Below are 18,943 nucleotides of genomic sequence, written 5' to 3' on the forward strand. Positions count from 1 at the left end.
AGAGGCCACTGGCTTTGCAGGTTAGCATTCATGAATCCATTATAAGAAAGGCTGGGCATTCAACATGGTACCCCCAAGTTAGTTAAATCATTATACTGGGTGCCAGCCCCTGTAAACAAATGACTAGAAGACGGTTGTACTTCAAATCCATTTAATTTAGCTTCCAGACTGACTGGGAAAATTTTTTTTAAATTAAATAATAACTTGGAAGTCTAGGAAATAAAGGACTAAACTTCATCTGGTACACTGGACCCGTTAGCACCTCTGCTATTTGGATCAACAATCAAAGAGAAGCAACACCCTATCAGAGGTAAACACAGCAGAGCATGTGGTACTGATTTCAGACTCAAATTTAATTGGAAGGTTTGACAAATTTAAACTGTGCAGAAGTTAGGCTGGTTTCTCAGTCAAATTTAATTTACCTGAAATTATTAAGCACCTGAATCCCAGTAAAAATAATGTAATTCTAGTTCTACATACATCACTTTGTGTGACTGGGTCTTTTGGTGGCATTTCATATTTGGAAACAGCTTTGTTTTAAGAATTAGCCTCACATCTTCAATCCGAATATATTTACAGACAACAAACTAAGCTCATTGGAGGTGGGATTTCTTACACGGTAGCATTAAATGTAAGTGCTATTCAAAGTTGGGTACACTTAAAAAAAAAAAAAAGAGCAATTACAGTTTAACAGCGTTTACTGTACACTTTACACGTTTCTATTATTTCCAACATAACGCAAACGTTCATGCATCAGAAAACATAACAGTCTGTTCCTCATAACTAGTGTATTAACCCCACTTGTGTCTGGGTCAAAAGTGCGTCAGTGCAACTCAAAAAGATAATCAGAGCCAAAACATTGACTTAGTTCTTACCAGTTTGATCCTTAACTAACTACTGTTTCCATAAATGGAATAAAGTTACAACTACATGTTACCACTTGATCAGAGGTTCAACTTTTAACAATGAGGTGCTACAAGAGTAGAAAAATGAACCTGTACCCAATGCACGGTTTGGTACTTGAATTTCTCATGCTCATACATGGCAACAAAAATGATTTGGTCACTGATTTGTAGACTGGAGCAGTTTGCTGCAGGAAAAGTAAGTGGTGAAGAAGTCCAGACACTTGTAACAGATGCAAGTCCATCATTAAGTGTAAAAGATAAGCTCAGGAATTTGTCCATCTTCTACTGAAGTGCCATTATTGTTACCTGCAGCGTAACAGAAGGTGAAACAGGTCTTGGTGCCTGTGGCCGGGGCTTCGTGAGTGACTTTGCGCATGCCTTTTGTTCCATAGTGAGAGTCTGGTCCCTGCACAGCATCAAAGAGAATTCTGTATCTCAGTATGTTGTCACATACAAATGCTGAGAAACAAAAGTTTAGGAAAAAACAATGGATCACCTTAAGAGTCGCACATGCAGTGTAGTTAACGCTGGGTAAGATCTCTACAGGCTCCTTAAACATCACTCGGAAGGTATTGGCTGTGCCGTCGCAGCTGAATCCTGTGTCGTTCTGCCCCAGCACTGTGTTGCTGTCTGTGTGGATGATCTGTAAAGGAGAACGTTTATTTATTTTATTTTCATCATTCACTTCATCCTGGTCAGGGTCGTGGGAGGTGCTGTTTCACTGGGAAACACAGGGCGCAAGGCAGGAATACCCTGGACAGAGCGCCAATCCATTGTAGAGCTTCGGCAAACCCCCCTACCTTTACGACCCAGGCACAGCCAATCATGTCTGTGTAGACACCTGGACAGCTGATAGCACAGCTGAGATTCAAACGTACACAATTTTATTTAAACAAGAAAAAGCTGAAACATGATTGACACTGTCCACAGTCCAGTGAGATTTACATCACAGTGCTTACAGGCTGCTGTTTAAGTAAAAAGTCTCGAATAGAAAATCTTGAAGCTTGACTAAAGTGTGGTATAAGTACATAGACAAATAGCAGGTAGGGAGCAGTGGCTTCTTTTTTAAATGGAAGCCTTTAAGCCCCTGGTAATTTAAAACTCACATGATTGTGAATGAATGCAAATGTTCAGTTGGGGTCATTGTTAAGAAGGATTTTACAAACTATGTTGTTTTGCAGAGCAGTATGGCAGCCTGTAGCTGATTGCATTTCAAATGGGAGTACACAATATTTATTTATCTTACCTGGATATTGACCTGATAGTCAGTTGGACCATGTATGGAACCATAGAGCCCGAATCCCACCACAAATATCCTGCGATTTACAGAAAACCTAAAAAAGATTATATTGTCAGTGAATATTTTTCCCAGTGCAATCTTTATATCACTGATCATTATCACTGAACACTACAGATGCTCCACATGTAGCCTAAAGCAGTCTTAACTGTGTTTGTAACAGACTTAAAATATACACTCGGTGGCCCAGGTGTGTGGAAAGCACTGCCCACTCTACTACCGCGGCCTAATTCGTAATAAAAATGAGCAAAACCTGTTCCCAGTTTGCGGTGTTGGAATTACCTGATGCGATCACTAGTTCCGCTGTACCCCCAGCGGCTCTCCACCTGCCCAAAGCGTGTGATGCTGCACTCCTTACCCCGCAGACAGCAGCGTGGTCGATCAATGAATTCCACATGTGGTTTGGGATTAACGGTAAAGTGCAGAAATAGGCTGACCACTTCTCTGTCTGTCAGTATACCTGACTGAGCTGGACCTGCACCAGATACAACACAGCGTGTTTAGTTCACACTGTTAGGTCAGTCAAACAAACAAACCAATCATTAAAGTCTCAGTGGCCTTTGCTTTAACTGCTCCCATATTTAGGGGTCACCACAGTGACACAACACTTTATATTTTAACCAGGTTTGGGACCGTCACTGAGAGCGCACTGACAAGGCGACCTTCCAGTGGCTAGGCTGTTCGGCCACCCCTTTAGAGAGAGGGTATTACGCTTATCACTGTTAGCTTTCTCAAAAATCACTTAAGTTTTCTATAATGTCAAAGGGACACCAGGTCATATTTTTCTTAACATTTGACAACATTTTCTTCATATTGTCAGAACTGAAAACAAAATGTATGTTAAAGAAAAATACATACAGATCTTTCTGGCTGCCCTAGTCTCTAAACAGAAAAAGTTTAAAACAGTATGTTTCAAATAACACCACTGGCTCACTAAAGCTAACAGACAATCTACTGCTGTTACCTGCTGCAAACTCCTCTATGGTCATGAGGGGGAAGCGGATGAGGCCGAGGGCCTTCCCCAGCACCCGTCGTTTGTTCTCTGGTGTGGGCTGCAGCTGCTGTCTCTGAGTCTCGGCCTCAGCCCAGCGCACTGCAGCCCCGAACAGACGTATCTCCCGCACCCCGAGAGTGTCCCTCTCCAACACCGCCACCAACGTGTCTGCAAATAATGAAACTCTTATTATGTTGTTGATTTAAAAATGTACATATGTACATGTGTAAGATTTTTGTGTTTGTGTAGAATTAAACAGTAAGATAATGAGTACCAAGGTCTATATCAGTGAAGCCTTCAGCAGCAAGTGCATCTGCAGTGTTCTTATCAATGTTCTCCAGGCAGAGGCTAGCAAGCTGTGGCTCATCGAACAACCGTGCCTACAGAATTAAACACGTTTAAACACAGTTGTTGCCACATAACAGAGGAAATGAGTTTAAAACTTGAATGTCAAAACAGTACTTTTGCTAAGCTGCTACACATCTGTTGCCAGTTATAACAGTATTTTCTAGATGATACATTTGCTTTTGTTTTGTCTGAGATGTAGGGCATTAATAAAAATAAAAATAAAAAAAAGAACGGTCTATTAAATGGATTTAATGTAGTTTTAAAGTAACAATAACAGATTTTTTTTGTTGATATCACATAAACGCGCTCAGGTAGCTCAGTGGTAAAGTATTCTAGCCCACTTCCGCTGAGATCCAGGGATCAAATCTCAGCAGAGAAAGCCCATAAGAATGCAACACTAAAGCATAGCCTAGATCAGGATTTTTATTTAACTTTTTATTAAGCAACCCACACTTTGTGTATTATTTTTTACGCAACCCAGGCAAAACAAAGCATCTTACTCTCTCTTTGTATAATCTGGTCCCACTGTGGTTTACAAAATGTAACATACAGCCTCCACAAGGGGGTGTTCGTGTACAAATTTATTGAATTATTATTTTTCTCTGCGACCCTTTTTTTTTTTTAAGCTCGCAACCCAGGGTTTGAAAAATCTTTTAAAAAAACCTTGCCTAGATCACGCTTTCTAGTTCTAGTTCACTAGTTCATGCCCTCTATCCAGTTAATACTGTAAGGTAGTGAATGCACAAATCAACTACCTTTGCTAACAAAACTGCTAACTGTATTACCAAATTTATTTAGATAACTACATTAATCAACACAACCTAAAAAAAATCACAAACCTAATGACAGTAATAAACTTTTTTAACTTTATCACCCATCTCTAATGTAAAAAAATCCAACCAGTAAATGTAATTTATTTAGACTCGGCATGATAGCATATGTGACAGAACATTACCAAACATTTAACTGTAATAATGTCAGTCATACACACACTATTAATCTAAAGTAAACAGACCGCTGGGCCACAGTGTTCAACATTAAGGATCAGTTCTTACCTGAGTAAGCAACATAAAAGCGTTATCGGCTCGCAGGTTTTTCTTCAGGAACTCCACACAGTGCGCCTCGAGAGCAGGCACTGCGTACTTCTTCGCTGTGTATAATGTAGTCATAACGGTCTCTGGTCCAATCTGAACCTCATCAGAATACAGAAACCTGCACACGATGAAAGGATTAGACATGACAATGGATTGGTTCCAAACTAAACCCGTACAATATTAACATATCATTTTAGAACACAGCTACGCAGATGCTTCTTGATGGTCAGAACTTTTATTGCTTGTTTGTTGTAAACCGTGTAGCTCCAGAACAAGAGGACAAAAATAGAATGAGCATGACATGACATGTTTTATTTAAAGCTGCAGGATGATACATTATGCAGCTTGGAGTAAAAACACTAGAACTGTCAGGTCCGGCAACAGTCAAACATTATTAAAGCTAATGCTACAGCATTACGTGCATTTTGAACACAACTTAAATCCTAAAGGTGAGGGAGGCAAATCACAACTCTTAATAGAACAATAATGAGACAGTCACACTATACTACATAAATGTTTAATGAAAAACACTTTACACTTGGTGGTTGTTTTAGAAATACTGTTTAATTACAATGTATTACTAACTACATTTCCCAGACTCCATTGCCATGCTTTGTTTATCCTTGACAAGATGTCAATGCCCATGGCAGCTATGCAGTACAGTGTAATTGGTCATGTGTAGTGCTTTATTTATAGTTTACATCAAGGGAAAGCATTTATATTCCTGATCATAAGTAGATGAATGTAAAGATAATGAAGTAGCAATGCCACTGTGCATCAGATAACATGGAAAGATTTTAAAACATGTAACAAGTGTTTAGCTGCTAATCCAAACACAAGTAAACACAGCAGTACATTTTTAGCAGCTTAACAATCATGGGCAACAAACAAATCACAGTGGCATGTATCTTTCTACAGTAGCAGTTTATTTAGCAATAGGATTCAATTTAACTACTGTTAAATACAAGAAAGCACATAAAACATTGTACTTACTCATCTTAAGTGTTTTAGTCATCTAAAATTGGTTCATGGTATCGTTTTAATTTTATGATTGTATTTACAGTCCTCCATAATGCCTGGTGTGGCAAAGCACAAAAACTTTAATGATTTATTGTACTGTATATAGTTTTTATGCACCTGTTTGCAATAGGTGTGGCTAAAACACCTAAACTCATTAATTAGAAGGAATGTCCACATACGTTTGGCCCTATAGTGTATGTATTTTTTTTATTTTTAATATTAACTACAAAAACAAATCAATAACATTGACGCCCTGTGATTGTATTCTTACTTTAAAAGAGCCAGAAAAGCAGCTGGTTCCACATCTGGTAGCTCTATTTCAGTGGATGTGGTAGCCATGCCTCCGTTAAACATGGCATCAAAAACGGCGCTCCCAACAGCCAAGGCAAATCTGTAAAAAAGCAAAAGTTGTAGACATTGTGCTTTATTGAGAACCCCAGTGTTGACTGTACAAACAAAAGGTTCAATAAAGGATGGTTGGCTGATATGACAGTAACAGTGATATGATACAGTAGTGTAAAAAGAAGCCCATTCACCCCTATATACTTCTTGAACTGAAGAAACAAGTGTAATCTTTAACTACCTGTCCTGTCATAAATGGAACCAAAGTGTAAAACATGATGTTAAAATTCTAATGAACAAATTTATTAACCTGGAGAGATCTGGCTATAATATAAAGATGTGCCATACATTACAAGAATAATGTAGTCACCACAAACATTATTTATATTGCATTAGATGGCCCATTGTTTTTTTCTGTGAGTATATAAAACAGTGCATAATATTATTTCTTTATTTATTTGGATTTTAACGTCATGTTTTACACACTTTGGTTACATTCATGACAGAAACGGTAGTTACTCATTTCACAAGTTTAATGTCAAACACAGTCATGGACAATTTGGTATCTCTAATTATTCTGACTGCACAACTTTGGACTGGGAGGAAACCAGAGCTCCCGGAGGAAACCCACGCAGACACAGGGAGAACATGCAAACTTCACCTGGGAATCGAACCCAGGACCTTCTTGCTGTGAGGTGACAGTGCTACCCACTGTATAATATTAAGTGGAAAAAATAAAAACTTCCAGTACCTCAGATTGTAATAGTAGACATTCAGATAGATAGTCAGTCAGTCAGTCAGACAGACAGACAGACAGACAGATGTATTAATCCCAGAGGGAAATTCATGTGTTACAGCAGGGCAGTAGAGAAAAAAACAAGAGCAAAAACTTAACATATCTGCAAATGTTGCATAAAATGCAATAAAAAATAAAGATTAAAATAATAAAATTGGAATTAAAAATTAGTAGTCAGTGACTACTAATAATTCATATTATGCAGGCACCAGTGCAGAGATGCATTAGAATAATCAGGGTTAGATCTTATTATAATACTGACAGTTTCAAATAGAGAGACTAGAGAGACTGTGCACTGTAAACAGGACCAGTATGACCAAGTTACATCAACTGAAAAATCAATGACCAGTGACGCAGGTGGTTAAGTGGGTGCCAAACAAGAACACTGAACCATCTGCTCACTGTCTGTAAACAGCTTTGGCATGTTCTCTTTTCCAAAGACACTGTGGTTTCCTCTCCAGACACCAGGACTACAGATGTACAGTGGTAGCCTAGTGGGTGGAGTGTTGGGCTATCAACTAAAAGGTTGAAAGTTCGAATCCCAGCTCTTAATTGAGAATATACACATGAAGTATACATACATATACATACTGTGTATATTATGATATACACATTATAATGTGTAAGAGAAGCATAAAATATACAATAAAGATGAAGTAGTGCACAGTACACAACCAAGTGGGTGGAAGAAGTATCATAGTGGGGCTGTGGCATTTTCAGGTGGCATTTATTGGTGGAGAAACTGTTCCTGTATAAAGTGGATTTTAAAAGGCTTAGAACACATTTATTTGTTTCCTGGACATTTAAAATGCATCGATAAATACACTTTGCATACAGAATCTAGCATATGTGTATTCTTTATATTACTATTCCGAGCTAGAAGAATGTAAACAAATGAGCTGTAGAGAAGAAGTGCGTCGGTCTGATGTCGGCCCTACCTGTGCGCAGGAATGCGCTGCACTCCCATCCCCTTCCCCACCAAAAACTGGACGTCGCTCAGCACCTCGTTATTAAACAGAAATGCGAATCTTTCCTTCACTGAGCCTTTTGTCGCCTGCCAGTTGTACACGGGTTCGCGATACACCAGCACCGAGGCCGGGCTGCCGGGGAGAGAGGCGGCTGAGAGCGCGGATGCTCCGGCTGAAGAGGCAGAAGCGGCTGCGGTGCTGGACGTCGCGGTAGCCGGCATGTTGGACGCCGATACCCGGATTGCGCTGTTCTGAGGAGCCGTTTGCCGCAGAGGATTCTGCAGCCTCGCCGTGTTTGCGACCGCGGTCTCGGGGTTGGCGTCTCGGCCTGGAGGAACACGGGCATCAGCGCTCCCCACGGACCCCGCAGTGCCGGCTGCCCCCGACCCCAGATGAGCGCTGTTACTGGGCCGAGCGTTTCCCAACGAGCCCGGAGCGGACAGGTTCGAACACGCCGAGCGGCCGTCGCTCTCACCCGCGGCCATCTTGGACGGAGAACACTGCAGGCTGGGCTGGAATAAACTTACACAACAGCGCATAACCAGAAATACGAGCCAAATCACTCCGGCTTCCCTTCAGAGGGTGGAGAGAGAGCCGAGACTCCAGCGTCTGCCATGACCACTCAAATTCAGACGTGTTCTCTTCACATTCACCGAGTATTTACACTGGCGGGCAGGGGAGAGCGGGGCTGGTTAGTAGATTTGGTCGCAAATAGCATATTAGCTTAGCATAAACCAGCACAATGACGCAGGTGGTTAAGTGGGTGCCAAACAAGAACACTGAACCATCTGCTCACTGTTTGTAAACAGCTTTGGCATGTTCTCTTTTCCAAAGGCACTGTGGTTTCCTCCCCAGACACCAAGAATACAGATGTACAGTGGTAGCCTAGTGGGTGGAGTGTTGGGCTATCAACTAAAAGGTTGAAAGTTCGAATCCCAGCTCTGCCATGCAGCCACTGTTGGGCCCTTGAGCAAGGGCCTTAGCGCCATACGATGGCTGACCCTGCGCTCTGACCCCAGCTTCCAAACAAGCTGGAATAAGCGAAGAAAGAATTTTGTTGTACTGTTCACGTGTGTAAGTGGGTAGCACTGTCGCCTCACAGCAAGAAGGTCCTGGGTTCAATCCCCAGACGGGGCGGTCCGGGTCCTTTCTGTGTGGAGTTTGCATGAGCTCCACGTGTCCGCGTGGGTTTCCTCCGGGTGCTCCGGTTTCCTCCCGCAATCCAAATATGTGCAAGTGAGGTGAATTGGAGATACTAAATTGTCCAGGACTGTGTTCGATATAACCTTGTGAACTGATGAACCTTGTGTAACGAGTAACTACCGTTCCTGTCATGAATGTAACCAAAGTGTAAAACATGACATACAAACAAACAAACAAACACGTGTATGTATATATGACAAATAAAGGCATTCTTCTTCTAAATTGACCTTAGAGGCTAGTAAATGATGGAGTATGTGGCGCAAGGACGAAGTCAAATTGTGAAACTACCCACCCAGCCCTAGTTGGCACAACATTACATGGCTATAGATTCAAACAATTAAGCAATGAATAGAAATTATATAGAGCATATACAGAGCTTTTAGAAAGTAAGTCCTGGAAAAGGACTTCATATATATGGTCACCAGGAGTCGAAATCGACTTGACGGCGATAATAAATAATAGTAAATCCAATGAACACAGATTAGATAACTTCTAAAATTATTAAGATGTCTTTTGCCATTAAAAAGCAAATTGGTGCTAAATTTGAACTCACAGATGACAGAACACCATTATGATGACCCTTTAGTAAGGTAAATTTAGTTGTTTTTTATTATAATGTTTATTCATGATACAGAAAAAAAGAGTAGTCAAAGTTATCTCCAAACACCCTGCAAAAAAACAGTTAACACTTAATTCCAAGCCAACACTAAACACCAAATTTAAGCCACATTTCATCATGATATACACACAATTTTATTGCTGAAAAAGGTTAATATGAGAAATTAGGTTATGGTAATGATAAACTTTCAAACTCATTTTTGTCTGAATCAATGTCTTCATTTTCTAAAGGAAAATACTTACCAATTTTTTGTTCTTAATAAAACAAACTATTGCCAGTGTTTATGGGATTTTCATACATAAATATATTTAATTTTTATATGACGTTAGGGTTAGGCATACCATCAAATGTATGTAAACGTGTGTCAGTAATAATAATAATAATAATAATAATAAATAAGTCATGTTACCTGTGTTAATCTTTTTAATATCTACATGTGTATATTTTCTATATATTCTTTTTGATAAAAATATGACAGAGAAAAATGTTTGCAGAGAACATTTTGGTAAGATCTCCTTTTAATGACACAGAAAAGAACCAACCCAGCTTTCACTACTATTATACCATTTCCTGTGTCTGTTCTATAAAGGTTGAAAACACGTTTGGTCATGTTTCTTGCCTGGCTTTGACTTGTCCCAGTTAGTGCTTTTCTCAGCAGAAGAATTTATTATGGTTTGTTTTTTTTATGTATGCTACCTCACAGACCTCTAGATCAGTTTATTAACTTCCCTATAATTATAATGATAAGTTCTTATTTATTATTTCAGACTGATTTGTTTCTATCCTCAGGTTTAACCAAAGGAAAAAAAACCTGCTTTTTAACAGGAAAAAACTGCTGCATCCACTAAAAGATTAAATCATCCCAATGTAAACAATATCATTCTTTATCATTAATTTACAACTTTTTTTAAAAACTTTTTTGTTTTGTTTATTTTCAGTTTAAGTACAATCAGCTCACCTTACCACATCCAGACAATAATATCATCTCAATACTTCCCATGTATTTTTTAAAGACTTTTGCCAGAAAATTAGATACTTCACAAAATACCAGCAATACATCATAGCTACAGGGAGCAGATGCCAGAATAAGCGCTCTGACAGATCAGACGTGCCTATTAAATAAGAATAACTGGTCATACAAAATGTAATTTATGCAAAAACACACAGCACTGCTTAGGGTAGATAAATGGACAAGAGAATGTTTTTACATGTCATTTTGCAAACTCCAAGTGGGCTGTCATATGCATTTCATTTAATGAATTACAGAGTGCTGCAGAGATGGTTATCTGTCCAACAGATTTTCCTATCTCTGCACAGCTCTTTTAAATTGGCCTCTGGGTTCTTTCTTATCATAAAGAGCTCCCAGGTTGGGCTTACATGTACAGGAGGCGAATGGCAGTACAGGGAATCTAGCCATTGAGGGAATACATATCAGTGCATCTTTTGTGCCGGTCCCAAGCCCAGATAAATAGTGGTGAGTATCAGGAAGAGTATCCAACGTGAAAACTGTGCCAAATCACCAATAACAAATAACATTAAAACTCTGAAAACCACAAAGAAACTAGATAAAAACATTAGAATCATAGCAATTACAGCAAGTACACCAGTGCTACAAATCCTCTGGATACTTCTTAACAGAATTACTGTAGACTGCATTCTAAACAGATGCACTTCTGTTATCAGAAGCGACACATGGACATTTGTGTATCGTTTGAGTATCACGCTAATGGGTTACTCACGTTCACACTGGAAAATAATTATTAACATGTTCAGTGTATTCCAGTGCATCAAACCAGAAAAAACATCACCCAGTGTACATTCTCTTAATAGAAGCAGCCTTGCTCCATTAAATGGTCTCAAATTATTGCACTGGGTCAGCTTTAAATGGCCACTGGACTGCTTTTAAAAAAACACATACTTTCACATTTACCTTTAGAAATCAGTAGCCTTTTCTATCCCAGGCACTGCAGCTTCACACTACTTTTAAGTGTGCTTTCAAAGTACTAAAAACATACAAACATATAGTTTTATGTATGCTTAAAAAACAGCACGTTTTAGATTACAGGCCGAGATTACTCTCCTGTTAGTTGTTCTTGCAGGAATGATGTCACTAAGGGCTTAGACACAAATGTGTTTCATTTCTTTGCCAAACCACCAGCATTGTAAGGGTCAAGAATTACACAGATTGTTGCAATATGTCGTGGTATATCTGGTAACTATTAAATTCTACCCAGTGTCCCACCTGAATCCAAGCTAGACAATAGACATCAGTTGTTTCTGAATGGAGCACTGCAACCAAATGCAAAACATGCCATTGAAATGAATGCAATTTGCACTTTTATTTATCACTGTCCCACATATGTTTATTTCTAATAATACTAACCAGTACATGTTCTTAACTGTCACTAGCCTGTATTAAATCCTGGACTGTACCATTCAGCAATGTTTGCACACAAACTAAGTTAACAAGTGAATGCAAGTGATCATAACCAGCTAATATTATAGGAGGATCATAAATTCGGGTTCATGTTTATTCAGTGATCTAGAATAATGTATAAAAAGCTAGATTTTGTAATCATACATTAAATGAATAAAAACATCCTGCACTAAAAACGCATATTAAAATGTATTCATATTTAGATGAAGCACTGCTTCTTCCACGTAAAATACTACATTTAAGGTTATTAACACGTTTCAGTTCGGGCGTCTGAACACTGTTTATGTTTCCGGAGAGGTGATTAACAGAATAATCACTAATAATCATGAGTGTTTGTAGGGCATAGTGTCATTATTAAGGTAATACACGGCTTACCGGTGAGAAGAAAGCTGAAATCAGTCATTCCTCTCTGAACTCTTTATGTTGGGTGTATGTGTGTATGAGCTACTGATCCACTCGGTTGCTGAACTGCTGCTACAGTGGGTGTGTCTGAAACTGGACGACGCTTCCTCCCTGTACACTTGCTTGATAATGCAGCCTAGTGAATCAGCATTTTCCTACCTTGCAATTTTACCAAACCCACAATTTATAACTGTAAACGCTGCCACCTGGTGCTACTGTCAACCCACTAAGATTGAATTTTATTTTCATTAATTTAAAGATGCAGTTGGTCAGTTATAAATTGTAATGCATTTTTGGAAAGCACTGAAAGAAAGTCTAAACAGCATCTAAAACACAGGTCTAGAGAAGCTTGTTTACATTCCTCCGACCAGTCACCATAGTGATGTACTTACTGCTCACAAACAAACACATGGCAGACTCCCTTGTTAAATGGCTAGCATAATATGATACCTTGGTTGCTTAATGGGTTTATACCTCATAACCATTAGAGCAAAAAATCCACTTCATGCACTTTTAATTAAATCTAGACCAACAGCGAGTAAACCAGTGCTACAAATCCTCCACATTTGTGAGATGAGCACTCGTGAATGCCAGCCCGATTCTGGCTTTACTACTCAATAATATACTCAACAATATAATATTTACAAATCAAGATTTATATAACCACACATGTAGACTGTAGACTGCATTTGAAATAGGTTGTATTTCTGTTATTGGGCAACACGGAGGCTCAGTGGGTAGCACTGTCAGCTCACAGCAAGAAGGTCCTGGGTTCGATCCCCAGGTGGGGCGGCCTGGGTCTATTCTGTGTGGAGTTTGCATGTTTTCCCCATGTCTGCAAGCTTTCCTCCGGGATCTCCGGTTTCCTCCCACAGTACAAAACCGGTCTCAGATTATTGCACTGGGTCAGCTTTAAATGGTCACTGGACTGCTTTTAAAAAACACATACTTTCACATTTGCCTTTAGAAATCAATGGTGTTTTCTATCCCAAGCACTGCAGCTTCACACTACTTTTAAATGTGCTTTAAAAGTATTAAAAACATATTACTATGTTTATTTATTAGAATTTTAACGTCATGTTTTACACACTTTGGTTACATTCATGACAGGAACGGTAGTCACTCATTACACAAGATTCATCAGTTCACAAGGTTATATCGAACACAGTCATGGACAATTTTGTATCTCCAATTCACCTTACTTGCATGTCATGTATTTGGACTATGGGAGGAAACCCACGCAGACACGTGGAGAACATGCAAACTCCACACAGAAAGGACCCAGACCACCCCACCAGAGGATCAAACCCAGGACCTTCTTGCTGTTAGGCATCAGTGCTACCCACTTAGCCACCCCTACTATGTTTATGAATGTAACTAATAGATTGTACTGAATACATTTAGAATGACATTTCTCTATTGATTTTCATTACGCGACCTCTTTTTTAAGTAACAGTTATGCACTGCATCTTTAGTTATGAACTTTTATCTGAACAGTATTGCGTAACCTTGTGTTTTTTCAAATGTTCACTTCAGCGGCCGCCATTTTATGTAAACAAGGTACTGGATCAGGACTTGTTGTCATGGCAAGGCAGCACGTTTCTGTTTCATTTTAAACTCACCCAACGAACAAAAGGCGGGATTTTACGAGCTCGACGTCCCGCCCTTTGATGCGAAAGCAAATCAACTAGCAGAAACGTCACGAGGATAGCCAATCATCTAATTCAAAATAATTCCAAGCAATGGCTCTCGTCCAATCAGCGTTGAGGATCGCATCGCTCTGTATTATGCGCTTGTTGGTTTTTGGGGACGCACTAATTCAGGTAGGTTAAATTTATATACAGATTAATTAAATAATACACATAAATATATAATAAATAAAATAGCAATGATTTCAAACCAACTCGTTAGAATATGAATTAAATTTTTGTGTCTTTATTCCGTTATTATTTTAATTACAGTGTGGGGCTAACTGTTTAGCTTGCTAGCTATTTCCCAGTTAGTAATAATAGGTTGAGTTAGCGTTAGCTATTACACAAAACTAAAACAGAGGATAATTCAAACCCGTTTTATTATCATTTATTTACAAATAATAATTACCGTTCAGTGAGAGAATCTAATGATCGAACTTGGCTATTTTGCTTTTAAATAAAACTGCCGTCGTTTTGCACTAATAAATACACCCTAGTGGAAACATAGTGCACTACATCAGGTGGGAAAGTAACTGTAGTGCGCCTAAATAGGGAACATGGGGACATTTGGACTTCAGCCTAGATTAGCTACATAATAATAATAATAATAATAATAATAATAATAATAATAATAATAATAATAATAATACATGGCAATGGTAATAACAAAGAAACTAATCAAAAAGTAACTAGAAATATGTAAATAAAGCTCTTAGATAGATACATATAAATAAAATTAACTACCTAACACAATCATTAATATAGTTATTATTTTACGTACAGTAATATCATAATTAATTTTTATTTTTTTTCATGCATTTTTTTGGTCAAAGCCGTTTATGGGCAAAACATTTAGTGTGTAAAAATCTAGCCTAGGATATATTCTCGTCTGATTATTGTTTTGGCACAGAGACAAGTAAAAACCTGAAATAATTAAGACAGTATTATTATTACAAACATAAAGGCATATATTGTTGTTAAGTCCTGCATGGGTTGCTGAAGGGGAAAAAACACTTAACAGGTTGTGAAAAGGTTGTTACAAATATTTGCAAACTGTTTAACTATAACCTTTGTTAGGCAGAGATTTGAGTACATAGATTTTAAAGCATTCAATCTTGTTAGAAGAGCATGAATCAGTATTAAGTGTTTAATGCCTTGTTAGCTGGCTGTGCCCTGCAGCATGTTTGATACCTGGTATGTTTGTGAAGGGGCATTTCACTACTTCTTATAGATCTTCTTGGTAAATAAAATTATTCTCATTCACAGTATTTCTTTAAAGGTTCCTCACAACCCCTGATTCTAAATGGGAGGAGTAAAACAAGAGCAGACCGATGGACCAACGTCAAAAAGCTATCCTCATTCAGACTCGACACCAGAAGAAGTAAGGATTTCTAACAACTCTAACTCTCCAGCATGGTTGCTTTGAAAGTTGTTACGTTTTATTCTGGAATGCTTGCAGAATGTATTTAACCATGGTTTGATATTTTAATTTTGTACAGAACAGTTCACAGCCTGTGAAAAAACGTGGCTGGCCCAAGGGTAAAAAGAGAAAGAAGGTCCTACCCAATGGTCCCAAGGCACCAGTAACTGGGTATGTGCGTTTCCTGAATGAAAGACGAGAACAAATTCGTGCCTTACACCCAGACCTTCCTTTTCCTGAAATCACCAAGAGACTCGGGGCTGAATGGAGCCGCCTGGCAGCCCATGACAAGCAGGTAGTTTTTGCTTTTTGATTAATGGCAACTGTGGCTCAACATCTGTATTTGTTTACAAAGCTATACTAGTTCATGTGATGTTATCTGTAACCATTTCTCTTTGAACGTGCACTAAATGTTATTTTGCTCACAGCGCTATCTGGACGAAGCAGAGCGGGAGAAAATGCAGTATGCACGGGAGCTGAAGGAGTACCAAAAGAGCGAGGCCTTTCTCATAACAAACGCCAAAATCCAAGACAAAAAAATTAAGAAAGGTAAAAATAACATATTAGTATATTTTGTACTGCTGATTGCAGTGTTTATTCAGTAAAGCAAGACAAGCATTCGTTTATTTATTTTCATTTTTTACCACCACTTTATCCTGAACACCAATCTATTGTGGGGCCTCAGCCACCCCCTCCAAGATTTAGCCAATCATGTCTGTATGTAGATGCCCAACCAGCTCATAGCACTGCTGTGGATTCGTACCCTGGATAACGGGCAACAGTTTAAACAATTTAAACAAGGCTCTCGAGTGTTCCAGCACGGCTCTGGCCCTGTTCATGAAGCAAGCTCCATAAATATATGGTTTGACACGTTTAGTGTGGAGAAACTCCAGTGACCAACATCAAGCCCTGACCACAACCCTATAAAGCACATTTGAAATGAATTGTAAAATCTAACCTTTTTATACTCAACCATAATAATTATTTTTCTCTTTCTTGCAGAGGAGTTAACATCTGTTATTATTAATGCCAATAGTTCAGGATCTTCACATTTTAAAGAATTTTCCAGCAGATTTGATGTTCCCATATTCACAGAAGAGTTCTTGGACCAGAACAAAGGTTTGTGTATTATTATATAGAACAGATGTCAACTATATTTTGAGGTAAAAAAAACAGGCAAGTTAAACTAATTAATTGTCCTACAGCACGAGAAGCTGAGCTGCGGAGGCTGCGGAAGGCTAACGTGGAGTTTGAGGAACAGAACAGCATTCTGCAGAAGCACATAGCTGACATGTTCTCTGCCAAAGAGCGGCTGGAGGCAGAGCTGGGTCAGGATGAGCTTCGTACTCAGGCTCTGCACCGCCACTTGCAGGCTATCAAACAGACGCTGTTTACCAGCCTAGCCTCAGTACCCCTGCCAGGTCAGTAACACATCGCTTGGCTTTGTTTATATGGCATTGACTTTGAAAAGCATATTATTTGTGATTTGTGGTACACACCTTTTTCCACTTGTAATTAATACAGTTATATCATGTAATCTTATTTTGCTTAATTTTGTTTTTAGCAAGACCCTATGTCTCACTTTAGGTTCACTACACACACCACACAAGTGTAAAAACGGAGAATCACTGCACAGTACATGAGTTCATTCCTTTGTCATTTTGGGGGCACAGGAGAATGCACACTAAGCCTTTTGTCAATTGGTGACCCACCACCTCATCATCTTTCTTGAAAATAATAAGAGCACTCTTTTTTTCTTTGTTTTTGTTTTGGAGTGGAACAGACTGTTCTTTACTAGGCTTTATGTCTCAGTGTGCTGTGTGCTCTGCATGTCAGACATTGTGCAAACCCACAATCCCATTGTGCAAACCCACTGAGCCTTATGCTGCTTTCACCTGTGCTATCCTACAGGTACCTCACCACAACACTGGGGGTCATGTAAACACTCTTTCTTCAGCCACTAGTTATCGGTATAATGCTTAAGGAACAGTGAACAGACAAAAACTCGGCTTAGTGCCCCTAAATCATTAACACATTTTTTCCCAATCCATGTATGCTTGTTCTCGTTTATAGGTACAGGTGAGACACCCTTGGCTGGAACTCTTGACTCATATCTGAGTCGTCTGAGCAGTTCATTAGAGAGCAGTCCTCATGAACACCGTGCTCTTTTGCTCAAACTACAAGAGGTTCTGGCTCACCTGGACAGGTATCAGTATCTCTCCTTAAATGTGTTTTTTAGTTTTATAATCATAATAATCATGTAAATCTACAGGTACCATTGAAACACCGACATGGGACAGTTATTTTTTTGTGCTTTATTTTATGCATTATTTCTTCGTTGAAAATGTCTGGTTGAGCATCCTTTTAGTAGGTTTGATAGTTCTCATCTTTTTTCTTTTTCAGTGAGAAACTTTAAGAAACCTGTAGCTGTGCTTCGGGTGGGATTAAAGTGTTTACTTGCAGTCTCACAACAGGGTTTGCAAGGTGCTTTTTATGATGTGGAAATTGTGCCTAAGGTCTAACTGGACACCCTTTAAACTTGGTTTGTATCTCTTGTTTATACTTCAACACTGTTGGCAGATTAGAGCCCAGGCTTCATCATAATGCTATATATATTATTTGATTAGGTTAGTTCTCTCTCTTCCTCAATGCTGTAGAATCCTACAATATACAGTTGCCTACATTTGAGTTTAATGCTAAGGAATTTTTTATTAAACTCTTATAAACTAATATCTGTTATTAATTATTGATAATAGAAAGTTGCAGTGTTTTCACTTTTGGTGTCTACATTCAGATGTTACAGCTGATGAACAGTGATTATGGTTGTATTTGGAAACATGGATTTACATACAGGAGTTAGTTGTAACCAGACCTATTTTAAAACAATGATCAATTTGTTATGCTTAATGTACAAAATGATTTTTCTGTATAATTGCAAAATAACCCAAAACAATGTATGCAGCCCCAAATAATGTGTGATCTAAAATACAATAAAATATGGATTTTCTTGTGTACAAATTTGTACAATGTGTTATTTGCCATTTTTTCACACCAAAAAAAAGCTGTTTATTAAGTCACAAAAGTAAGGCTGAATGGAACTCAGGTAAATGTTATAGATTTACGGTATATGTTGATGATAAGAAAACTACCATTTTCAGAATTGTGCAAGTACAAATTTGCTTATAAAGAAATGATTACACTTTGTTTTTATTTTTAAACTTTTTATATGGATATTTTAGCAATTGCCTGCAGAGTAGGTTACCAACAGAGTATTGACCACTTTAAAAGCACAATTTCTTAACAACTAAGCAGCTCCAGACCACTTTTTGATCAGATTTGTCAATGGCTGTGTTCTTCACTTTATATCCAGGAGAGGGTGGCATTGACCACACTACATTTCCAGGTGT

General features: G+C 38.6%; 2 protein-coding genes across 3 annotated transcripts; one reads left to right on the top strand and one right to left on the bottom strand.

The window, feature by feature from the left end:
- Positions 1 to 134: 134 nt before the first annotated feature.
- Positions 135 to 9,504, bottom strand: btbd2a (BTB (POZ) domain containing 2a). The gene is made up of 9 exons (XM_063012539.1): positions 7,735 to 9,504; positions 5,930 to 6,049; positions 4,600 to 4,756; positions 3,471 to 3,576; positions 3,167 to 3,364; positions 2,485 to 2,677; positions 2,152 to 2,239; positions 1,402 to 1,548; positions 135 to 1,311 (listed from the first exon to the last, which is right to left on the bottom strand). Exons 1-9 carry the CDS (start codon positions 8,301 to 8,303, stop codon positions 1,150 to 1,152), a joined length of 1,740 nt encoding a protein of 579 aa, XP_062868609.1. The 5' UTR covers positions 8,304 to 9,504; the 3' UTR covers positions 135 to 1,149.
- Positions 9,505 to 14,194: 4,690 nt separating this feature from the next.
- hmg20b (high mobility group 20B) lies at positions 14,195 to 18,554 on the top strand. Of its 2 annotated transcripts, none has more exons than XM_063012866.1 (8): positions 14,195 to 14,248; positions 15,383 to 15,497; positions 15,616 to 15,831; positions 15,965 to 16,085; positions 16,539 to 16,655; positions 16,742 to 16,957; positions 17,610 to 17,742; positions 17,940 to 18,554. In XM_063012866.1, exons 2-8 carry the CDS (start codon positions 15,420 to 15,422, stop codon positions 17,950 to 17,952), a joined length of 894 nt encoding a protein of 297 aa, XP_062868936.1. In that variant the 5' UTR covers positions 14,195 to 14,248; positions 15,383 to 15,419; the 3' UTR covers positions 17,953 to 18,554. The 2 variants fall into 2 exon arrangements, with proteins under 2 accessions (XP_062868936.1, XP_062868937.1); XM_063012867.1 differs by having other exon boundaries at positions 14,198 to 14,248; positions 15,396 to 15,497.
- The last annotated feature ends 389 nt before the right edge of the window (positions 18,555 to 18,943 follow it).

The sequence above is a fragment of the Trichomycterus rosablanca genome, chromosome 17 (assembly GCF_030014385.1).
Source record: "Trichomycterus rosablanca isolate fTriRos1 chromosome 17, fTriRos1.hap1, whole genome shotgun sequence".
In the NCBI taxonomy this organism is placed as follows: domain Eukaryota; kingdom Metazoa; phylum Chordata; class Actinopteri; order Siluriformes; family Trichomycteridae; genus Trichomycterus; species Trichomycterus rosablanca.